Consider the following 11115-nt stretch of genomic DNA (forward strand, 5'->3'; position numbering starts at 1 on the left):
TCTGTGCATCAGAGCACAACCACGTGAGGGAATGACATTCTCCTGCGCAATCCGCACTGCTCACCACGTGAATCACCCACTAGTGGAGGGATAGCCGGCTCCAAGTCACTACAGCTCCTCCCTAAAATACCCTTTTTGAACACTGCTATCGCCCTAGTTGGAGCACTAGGGAGGAGCTAGAGGGGTCGGGAAGCAATTCAGATTCAGCTTTAAACCTTTCCCAGTGAAACTGTCCACAACGCCCTTCAGATGCTCGACTTCCCGAGCCGGGATTTAGACCGTTTTTTTGGGTTTTTGTTGTTGCTGGTGTGTGGACAGCTCTAATCGAAAGTGAACCTCTGCCTGCCAATCTTTGCACAGGCTGAGAAGTAGAGATGTTGCAGCTCAGCAACTAACTGCATCCCTGATATGTTATCTCCACAGATTCAGGTGCACACGGCTCTGATATCTCTGCTGTCAGACTACAATGAAACAGCAGTTAATTACCATGCAGATTTATCACTTTCTTTCTGCTTGTCCTGCCCGCCGGTTGCGGTGCTGTAATACATGAGCTGTCAGAACCCCTTTTTGCAGGGCTGCCGCATCATCAGTTAGTCATCAGTTTTTGTTGGTGGAACAGTGTTTCAAAATCCTGGTTCTCAGGTATCCCTGGTCTGGACGTTTTACTTTATTCCCTTGGCTAACAGCTGATTGCAGTCATCAACTCGACAGAGATCTGATAATATGTTGTTTCAATCAGGTGTGGAAGGCAAAGGAAAAATAAAAAGTAGGGCAGGATTATTAAAGAACTAAGTATGGAAAAAACTGAGTTAGAAGATGAATGTATAGCATGAAAGCGCAAGAAAATGAGTCCTTTAAAAAGTGTAAAAACTGAGCTGAAAGATAAACATGTTTGGTCTAAAACAGCCTGCATCACCATCAAATGATGACCTTTCCCCGTAACAGGATGCTGGGTGATGATTGGATAATTATGTAAATGTGAGTACCATCTATCACTCCAGCACACATGGATAACAATGATGGTCGAGCCTTTAATGATCAAAAACCACCTGGCTCCAATTTCGGACTTCTGAAACGTTCATGGAAATATGTTTCAGTGTCAAGATAGCAGCTGAACGTTCAGAGTTCTGGCAAACCACCGCACTTCAATGAGCTTTTGTTTCTAGACTTTAAAGAATTACGGTCCAAACATGCCCCATGTGTACAATTTTCCTCTTGCACAGTTAGCCTTTAGCTGATGGCACCGAGTTATGCCTGCTGTGGCTGACTTTAGACAGCTACACACCCACCGCGTATGACCCAAATCTGCATTTTCTTTGCCTCCGGGACCATGCCGGGCCATCACAACACTTGTCAGGGCCTGGTCTTTTTATCTGCCTTATGTAAAACATACTCCAAATCAAGTTTGGCCAGGACCATTACTTTTAGATCAGGCTGACCCAAAAAAATCTAAGTCATGGATTCAACTGAATGATACGGTGTTGGCTGAAACTGGCTGAAAAGAGGACATGGTGTAAAAAAAAAAAAAAAAAAAGTGGCTGGTCTTGTACACTAGATGTCTTCTGTTCATTCGTCAGATAAAGAACTTCCATAGTACACTTCATTGAAGGTTTTTTGTTTTGTTTTTGGGGGTTTCTGTCTTGTAAATTTTTAAATTTCGGATAGAAATCATTGGTTGTTATGAGCCAATTCTATCCAAGAAATCTTGACCATGTTTAAATGTGTTTGACCTCATATTTACAATTGTTTTGTTTGCGTTCAGTACTCTGTTCCTGTGCTTGGTCACAGTAAGGTCATCCATGCCAGTGCTGGCTTTCAATAGTGAGCTTAGGGGGGGTTCAGGAGTTTGTTGGGCAAACCTGCCACGAGTCTAGGGAGGAAATACATAAGGGGACAATAACAAAAACTGGACACCAATAAGAATAAAAGGAACACAGTTTATTAAATAATAAAAATCCTGTGTTCTGAAATGAAAGACGTACTAATCATAAAACTTACATGTGTATGTATGTGGCCATTGAAGATGTGTTTCAAAAACTAAACCTTATTATCCTACCTTTTCTGTTTTTTTTATTGTGTTTCATTTTTTTGCATTTTATTTTGATTTCTGTAAATTACTTTTGTCTTTCAAAACCCCTTTTTAAAAACTTTGTTCCATTTTCTTTGGAATTGTGTTTTTATTTCTGGAACATTGTTTTGATTTTTGATTTTTTTCTTTTAATTGTCATTGGGATTTTTGACATATTTTGCGTTGATTGTTATGTTGGTGTGATTTGAACTTCAGGGCCACCGTACTATGATTTCTTTTGCTGAAGAAGTCTCTGGGAAGCCCCTTTGGTGGTGCTTTTTTCAGTGTGCCGATTTGACCGTGTAAAGTCAAGCCTCAGGGGCATGTCACTATGTTAAATGACACACTCTGCTCTCAACCGCCCTTCCCCAGAATCTCTTCCCGGGAACTCCGCGGACTCCTGACACCAAGCGGTGCACGCGGACAGGCGTGCAGAGGCACAAGCCCCACCTTCGACTCAACGTGCAAGCACACAGACCTGACAGTTTTGTCACTGTGGTCTGTCAGAGCCTGTGCTTGGCAGCTCGGCTTTGTGTTTGAAGCTTCGTTTTACATAAGAGAGGCTCGCCAGTCGATGGGCGGCAGCTTGGGCCCAGCATGTGTTTTGGATGGATGTCCAATTAGAGAAGCCTCCACTCTGAAACTCTGTCCGCCTAATTAGAAAAGACTGCGAGTGAAAGCCAGTTCAGGGCAAGAGGAGCTGCACTCTGAAGACAGGCAGATTTGGCCGTCAAGAGCTGATAGCAGCTTTCCTTTTCTCTTTCCCCTCTCTGTCTGCTGAGAGACAGGTTAGTCTTTCCACTCCTGAAAGCTTCGAGGTAGAGCTCTTTAATAGGATGAAAAGCGCGCTTGCTGAAGCGATCTTTGTTGTTTTCCTCTGTGGTTATCACACTTTATCCTGATTTCAAACACTCCTCTCATTGCACAGCCCTGCTCACAGAAGCTGGGTGGCCTTGGGTTAGTCTGTCTGTTGTGAATATGAAATCCACATGATCTTTCCTGCAGCGTTCTTCTCACGCAAAAGATTCATTTCAGCAAGCGTTTTTGTTTTAGTTTTAGCTCTTCGCTGGATTTGTTTTAAGACATTTACTTATATTCTTCTTTTTAGTGATGACTATTTCACAGCACGCGTTTTAGTTTTATGCACTGAGAAATAGACCTAACTTACTCTAGTTTCAAGTACTGTTGGAAGGGTTTTACTGAAGCTTTTATTCTGCTGCACATTTATGAGGTCAAGCACCGATGTTTGGTTCCAGTTCATCTGGTGACTGTCCAGTGAGGCTTAGGTCAAGATTTTATGCATGCCGGCTGTGTCTTTTTTTACATCAAAATCATCCATCCTTGTCTTTATGGTTCACGCACAGAAGCACAGTTGTGTTTCCACAAAGAGTGAAAGCAGAGCATTGTTCAAAGGGTCGGATTGTCCTTCACAGGAACTTCAAGAGGACTGACACCTGGTGTTATGCACAAATACAGTTGTCCCCAAAGCACAGTTTGTTTGGCAGGTGGGACCATTCTGTTTCGTGCTCAGACAAGATTAAGCAAATTGCGCAGAGGCTGGCATGTGAACGTGAGCCAGTGGATGATTTAGTGCAGTCTGGATCAGTACAAATCTGGTTTGGTCGATAAATATGCTGGGATGCAACTCTCCAAAGCTGTGTCGCTGACGTGACAGCCATGTTAAGGGTCAGTTACTCCAAACAACTCAGTTTAAATTCCAAACATGCTTCAAACTGAAGATCCCTGGACATCGACAATAAAAAAACAATGAGAAATTGTTCACTCAAATTAAAAATAAGTGGCCATGAATTAGTATTTTTTGTGAACAAATTAGTAGCTTGTGAACAGATATTAGTTTTTATTAGCATTTTGTGAGTAAATATGTGTATTTTGTGTGCACAAATTAACATTTTGTGCACACCAATTAGTATTTTAGTATCTTCAATTCCTGCTAACAATTTGTGGCAACAGAATGCCAACTTGTGCCACAACACTCTAATTTGTACCCACAATATCTTAATTTGTTTCCACAATATTCTAATTTGTACCCTCAAAATGCCAATTTGTATCCAGAAAATGCTAATCTGTGCCCACAATTGCTAATTTGTGATCACAAAATTAGTGTCAATTTGTGTCAACAAAGTACTCGTTTTTGCCCACAAAATACTGATAAAATGTGAATTTGTGTTTTCAAACTACTGTGTATGGCAACAAAATATTAGTAAAATGTTACAAAAAATATAAATATACAAAATTAGCATTTTATTAGCATTTTGTGGGAATAAATTAGCATTTTGTGCAAATAATTAATATCTTTAGAATCTTCAATCGCTACTACTAGTAATTTAACTAATTTTACTTTTGTACACATACAATGATAATTTATGCCTGCAAAATACAAATCTCTGTGCTCAAAATACTAATTTGTACCCACTAAATGCTAATAAAATGATAATTTGTTGCCTACAAGTTAATAATTTGAGGATTTTTTTAATGTCATGTTTAGGACCTAAAAGCAAATCATACAAGTAAGCTCTAAATACCTGTTATTCTTTCTATTCTTTGGTTAATTGTGAACCGAAAGGAAACAGTGCACCCTGCTACTGACTGTGTGTGGTGACTGAAACAGTGGCGTCCTTCCTCAGCCTGATCTTTATAGGCAGTGCAGACCAGAGAGAAGTCAAACTGGTAAATGACTGCACTCCTTTACGGTTGGGTGCAGACTTCTGGAGCGATCAGGCCCTAAGAGGCTCATCCCCAACTTTAAAAGAGAGAAACTTCACAGTTTGCACACAGCTGTCAGGTAATGCTCTTTTGAATCCATCGGACCAAGACTCACTCATCTGACAAAATGGTAGTCACAGAGCTAAAAAAATGGACCCAACAGAAATCAATAGGTTAGATGACTATAAACGTAATCAATATGTTCATGATTTGTCATGCTATAGCCTATGCTACCATGCTAATCCATTTAGTATCCAGCAGGGATGATATTTCATGAACTGTTACTATTCCCGCCTGGAGACTTACTGTTTGTGCTTTTTTATACACAGTTGTTGTAACACTTGAATTTTGTCTAATACTGTTGTCGTTTTTGTGTACACTTGTGCAGCCATCCCATCAGCACCACGCAACCTAATATCCAGCGTGAACGAGACCTCGCTGTCCTTGGAGTGGGACGAGCCTGATGACACAGGTGGGCGGAGTGACCTGGTTTACAACGTCGTGTGCAAGAAGTGTCTGCGAGACAGCAGCCCGTGCATGCGCTGCGACGACAACGTGGAGATCTCGCCGCGCCGCCTGGGCCTCAGGCTCAGGAAGGTGGTGGTGAGGAAGCTGCAGGCCCACACCCGCTACAGCTTCGAGGTGCAGGCCGTCAACGGGGTCTCCGGGAAGAACCACACCTCCCCCAGCTACTCTACAGTCAACATCACCACCAACCAGGCTGGTTAGTAGCAGATCTGTCAATGACATCGGATGTGTCCACATGTTAATTCATAGAGTGGCCGCAATCAATACCACTTAGCATTACGACTGGATAGGCTGGTTAGGGATCCTACTTTCAGTCAATGTCAATGAGCCTCTTAATGAGTTTTTAGTATCCACAGAGGTTCGAACACAAAGAGTAAACACGGTGGAAGGAGCTCATTGAGAGTGACAGATGGACAAACACTCACGTGGAGTCCTGCTTTGCCGAGAGCTACGAGAAGGGCAGAACATCCCGGTTTTTATCTCCAGTCACAGCACTCAGCAGAGCAAGCGCACTTCTTCTTATCATACATCAACTACAATGTCACATTTTCAGCAGTTCCACTAAATATATGCAACGTCATCTCCTACCACACCGCACAGAGTCTTTACAGGCTGCAATTACTCTTTCAGTTAACCGGCACTTAATCCACCTCACTGCAGTTCATGATCAACTGAGTCACTTACAGGCCTCACAAATCAATAAACTGCTGAACAGTGAAGGTGAATCATCTGCTTCTTACACCGTTCACACCACAGAGTTATGAATAGCATTTTTCTCCAATATGTTTGACTTGAAAAACCAGCCGCTTTGCAAGTTTTCTTGTATCCGTGGAAAATTAAGCTTCTGCTTTCTGGTGTCCACCTGCAGCGCCATCAGCAGTGCCCACGGTTCACCTGATGCGGTCCACTGCAGACACTCTCAGCCTATCCTGGTTGCCCCCAGAGAAACCCAACGGGGTCATCCTTGACTACGAGATTAAATACCAGGAGAGGGTAAGCGCTTGCTTTCTCTTACTTTATGTGTCAGGAAGTTTACTTTTTCCTCTGTACAAAGAGAACATCTGTCTTCCGTCTCAGCAGCTGCTGTGCAGACAGTAGGAATATTGTAGTCACACCCAACCTGGTCAAAGATCAGCATTGGAGTTAACTAAGTAGGGGAAGTACCTCACTTGGTACAGTACTGTTGGGATTTATATGCTTCATTTGAAACACGTTGGCCCAGCAGCTGAATGTGGTGAAATTGGAGGTTCTTCCATCAATACACGTCTAACTTTGCTGATCGCAAATACCGTGGTGCTACTGTTAATGAGGTCAGCTTGGGTCAAAAATTCTTAGATTCACCTTCAGCTCTTCATCTGCAAACCTAATTCATGCAATCTCGTGTTAAAATAATGACAAAATATGACAGTGCTTTGATTTTTTTTTTTGTTAATTTATTTTTCTTATCAAATTCAAGGATTTTTCAGAACAGGTTTTGTCTTTTTACCAATTTTTTTACCACCAACAAACAAACCGTCATCAGCTGCTCTTAATGAAAAGTGATCCAATGAAAACTGTTTATTTGATGTTTTAACATGTGACATTTCACTGACAATAGAGTACATGTATAAAGGAAATTTAGATTAAAACCGCAAGTATTTCTTTTTTCTAATTGTTGTTAATCAGGAGTTGTCTGAGAAAGATTGTAACCCGAATGCTTACAAACGTTGGAAACGTTAGCTTAAATGAGTGTTACATTAGCGCTTTCGAATGACGTTATCACTTTCTGTCAATCAACGGGAAATGCTGATACCAATCTGATTACAAACCAAACTTTCAGGAGACTCTCCATAACAAAGGACTTTTCCAGTCTGAATACACTCTCAGTTCTTAACTGAACTGTGATTTCTAGTTAATTTAAACTTTTCGCATCCAAACCTGATTACTATCACACCAGTAGATTCAAGAAGGGACTTTCTGACAAAGATCTGTAATCAGATCAGAAATAAATTCACTGATCGTCTGGAAAGGGTTACAAGATTTTTAGGATTCCAGAGAACCACATTAAAAACTGTTATCTACTAATGGAAAAAAACAGGAGAATCTTCCCAGGAGTGTCAGAGTGTCTGAAGAAACTCCAGAAGCACAATGACGACTCATACGAGGGGTCGTAAAAGAACCAGAGTACCCCGTAAAGAACTGCAGGCCTCACTTGACTCGGTAAAGGGCAGAGTTCACGATCCACCTATAAACAGATGACCTGACTCTTCAAACATGAGCATGTTCATGGCGGCTATGACATGACGAGATGCAGATGGACCTAAAAAAAAAGGTGCTGTTTTTGGAGCAAACTCAAAAAGTCGACTGTGGCAGAATTTCATCAAAGACAAAGAGGTGGATTCCTGTTGTCATGGAGACACGGATCCTGAGCTGCTTCACTGGACTTTGTTGTTGTTGCTTCAGGGCCAGGCCATGTCCCACACTGTGACGTCTCAGCACAGCTCTGCCAAGGTGGAGGGTTTGAGGGCGGCTACACCCTACGTGGTGCAGGTCAGGGCTCGCACTGTGGCCGGGTACGGGCGCTACAGCAACCCCATGGACTTCAGCACCAGCTTGCACAGTACGGCCCCTTTCCCATCTGCTTTGCATAACGTCCCAAACAGTTTTTGTAACAGCAGTTAACAGCTTTTATGAACCTCCTAATGGTCGGCCATTGCACGTGCAGCCTCTAACCCTGCTGTCGTTATTTATTCCTCTGTGTGTGTGTGTTTGGGGGTCCAGGTGACCCGCAGAAGTCCGTGCAGGACCAGCTGCCCCTCATCGTGGGCTCGGCGTCCGCCGGTCTGGTGGTCATCGTTGCTCTGGTGGTTATCGCCGTCGTCTGTCTGAAGTAAGCGTTTGATTTACGCTCCTGACAACCCCGACTACATGTTTCACTGTGTTAATTAAACTTTGAACAAAGCTGCTCATTAAATTTTAAGATGATTTCAAAGGATGTGTACTTTGAGCTCCTCTAAGTGCTTTGGCTCCACAGAGGAGGAGGAGGTGGAGGAGTGGGGGAGAAAAAGCCGAGCTGCTCCTCCTCCCTGGCCTGGGATTAAATCTGCTTCTGGTGTCGGTCATTAGCTGGACTCTCTGTACCTGGAAATGCCACCACTGATTGCATGAATGTGACTCTGTCCGTGTGCTGCTTGTTTACAGGAAGCAGCGCAGCGGGTCAGAGCTGGAGTACACGGAGAAGCTGCAGCAGTACAGTGAGTTTATGTGTTCGGATGGAGAGCTGTCCTCAGTGCTCGTACAGTCATGCCAGCGGAGATAAACAACTGATTTAGTCAATTATCCAATCACCTGTTTGAGTCAAGAAGACATTTCCCTTTTGCCTCGGAGGAAGCTAAAAAATATAAAGTGGATACACGTGAAGAAGGATAATAATTCAATACTGGAGAAGCAGAAGAAGAAGCTTTCCATACACTGAAGCGGTGGTGCCTATTGATCCGTGATATTTTTTTCTACAAGGTCTGTGCCTGGAGATATTTTAGGACGCACAACACTCGCATTCCTCTTTATTTGTACAAGTATTTCACACCATAGAGCTTCTACTTTTTAAGATTTACTGTTACGTCCTGGTATATAGAGCTTTTGCTTTTAGTGCCTTCAGAACTGTCTTAATCTATGGTGGCATAGATTCAACAATGTACTAGAAACACAGAGAGTTTGGTCCATATTGACATGAAAGTATCACAGTTGTTACAGATTTGCCGGCTGCACGTCCATGATGTCGATCTCCCGTTTCACTGCGTCCCAAAGGTGATCTATTGGGTTGAGATCTGGTGACTGTGGAGGTCAGCGATGTTCTTCTGCAGACCTTGGTTGTAACCAGTGGTTATTTGAGTTCCTGCATCAACAAGGCATTTCTCCCCACTAAACAGCTGCTCACTGGTTATTTTCTCTTTTTCTGACCACTCTCTATAAACTCTAGAGATGGTTGTGGAGAAAAATCCTGTTAGATTAGCAGTTTCTGAAATAGTCAGACTAGCCTGTCTGGTACCAACAACATGTTCAACACATTCTCACTCCCAACTCGTCACATATTGGCGTTTGGTTAAGGACCCCTTCGTGTCCCTTTTTGACGCTTTGGTTGTCCCCAACTTGTCGTTTTTTGATGTACTGGCTGTTCGTAAAAACAGCCCTTGGAATGCGGTACCGGACGCTGGTCTTCGGGACGCTAACCCAGTACTGGTGGGGCGGCCATGTACATCCCGGTACTGGACCGGTTCCAGTTCCCAGCCCAGAAGCTGGTGACTTAATGGGAACAACCAGCATGTTAAAAAATGACAAGTTAGGGACATCCAAAGCGTCAAAAAGTGACGCCAATCAAACCAAACGCCAATATGTGAGAGTTGGGAGTGAGAAGCTGTTGCAAAGTCTCCTAAATCCCTTTTCTTCCCTTTCCTGATGCTCGGTTTGAACCGCAGCAGATCCTCTTGACCATGTATACAAGCCTAAATGCATTGAGTTGCTGAGTTGCATTAATGAGCAGCTGGACAGGTGTGAATAATTAAGTGTCCAGTGATCGTATGAAGTAGCGTTTTAATGCATAAATGTAAGAAAAATGCAACTTAAGAATATTTCTTTGTGTTAATCTGATGGGTACAAAAGCTGGAACACCTGATTATCTTCATCTTGAACGCCTGTTCCATCACCTGCACAAGCAATTACACAAGTAATGCATGAATGAATGCATAAACAGAAGAGAATCATTATGATTTGTTAGTTTTTGCTTTGCAGTTGATTGTACAAATATCCGCTTGATTGCATGTCAGGACGGGAAGACGAGTCGGCTGCCGTGCTGCTTTGTGGGAGGTTGTAAATACGTTTGCTGTTGATTTGTGTTTAACACTTAGGTCAGCCTGCTAATGCTGTGCTGCTGTCTGCAGCTGTGATTGGCATCCCTGCCCATTCACTCCGTCGTCCACTGTGCTCTGAATCAGCCGTTCTGAGGCGTTGAATGACATGTCAGCCGGACCTCTTGACTCTCGACAGAGTCGTGAGTGTGATTTGATGGAAGTGTCGTGGAGATATGTCACCTACAGAAAAACGGCAACCCTGTTCTGTCAATCACACTAGACGTTGTACTAGTTAACTGCCAGCATCTTAGTTATGTGACATGTATCAGGAAACCTGTTCCTGCATATGTTATACCGTTCAACTTCCTTCTGTGGACGAGAATCAAGTGAAAACTCCTGCACGAACAGGTTTGCAGCTTGTGAGGCTAAAGTGTGCTGTAGGCATTAAACTCATTAAACCTGAGTTTTGTCCTATGGTTAGTCTAAGTTAGAAGTGTTCAGGCTCAAGCATGAGGGCCTGACTGCAGTTTCTCTACAGGGGCCCTAAGGTAACTCAACACAGTTAAATGTAGCGCCCACAAATGAATCTTTTCCTTGATTTTGCTTCAGTTTTTGATAGTAGGTGAAGCTGCTGTTTGGAACAAGACAAAAATAAAATTGATCAAACTAGAATTTTGCTGCAGGCGATATTAAATCCAAAGACGGGAAACAACTCTCAATGATGCAAGTAGCGCTGCCTTCAAACACTGTAGAAAATCTGATGTTTCCTGATTTTGTAACCCTTCTCTTGTTTAGTTAGTCGAAATGAAAAGTACACAACTTCATAATGATAACAACTGCAAAACGCATGAACAGGTTAAGTTCCAGCTATGTTTGTTTATTATTTTAATTTGTGTTATTATAGAATTGTTGAAATTTATGTACAGAAGTTTTTCAGTTATTTCTATAGGCTTACCATAAAATTTTACA

General features: G+C 42.6%; 1 protein-coding gene across 2 annotated transcripts in view; it reads left to right on the plus strand.

Moving 5' to 3' along the window:
• ephb3a (eph receptor B3a) overlaps window positions 1–11115 on the plus strand; it is a 60314-nt gene that overhangs the window by 25058 nt on the left and 24141 nt on the right. For both annotated transcript variants that reach the window (XR_002919452.2, XM_024273825.2), the window contains exons 5-9: window positions 5181–5516; window positions 6189–6313; window positions 7763–7919; window positions 8081–8189; window positions 8501–8553. Coding sequence is in view for 1 of the 2 variants with exons in the window: in XM_024273825.2 (XP_024129593.1) it covers window positions 5181–5516; window positions 6189–6313; window positions 7763–7919; window positions 8081–8189; window positions 8501–8553 (780 nt within the window). In the remaining variant the exon portion in view is untranslated. The remainder of the gene's footprint in view (window positions 1–5180; window positions 5517–6188; window positions 6314–7762; window positions 7920–8080; window positions 8190–8500; window positions 8554–11115) is intronic.

This window comes from Oryzias melastigma, linkage group LG17 (assembly GCF_002922805.2).
Source record: "Oryzias melastigma strain HK-1 linkage group LG17, ASM292280v2, whole genome shotgun sequence".
Classification (NCBI taxonomy): Eukaryota; Metazoa; Chordata; class Actinopteri; order Beloniformes; family Adrianichthyidae; genus Oryzias; species Oryzias melastigma.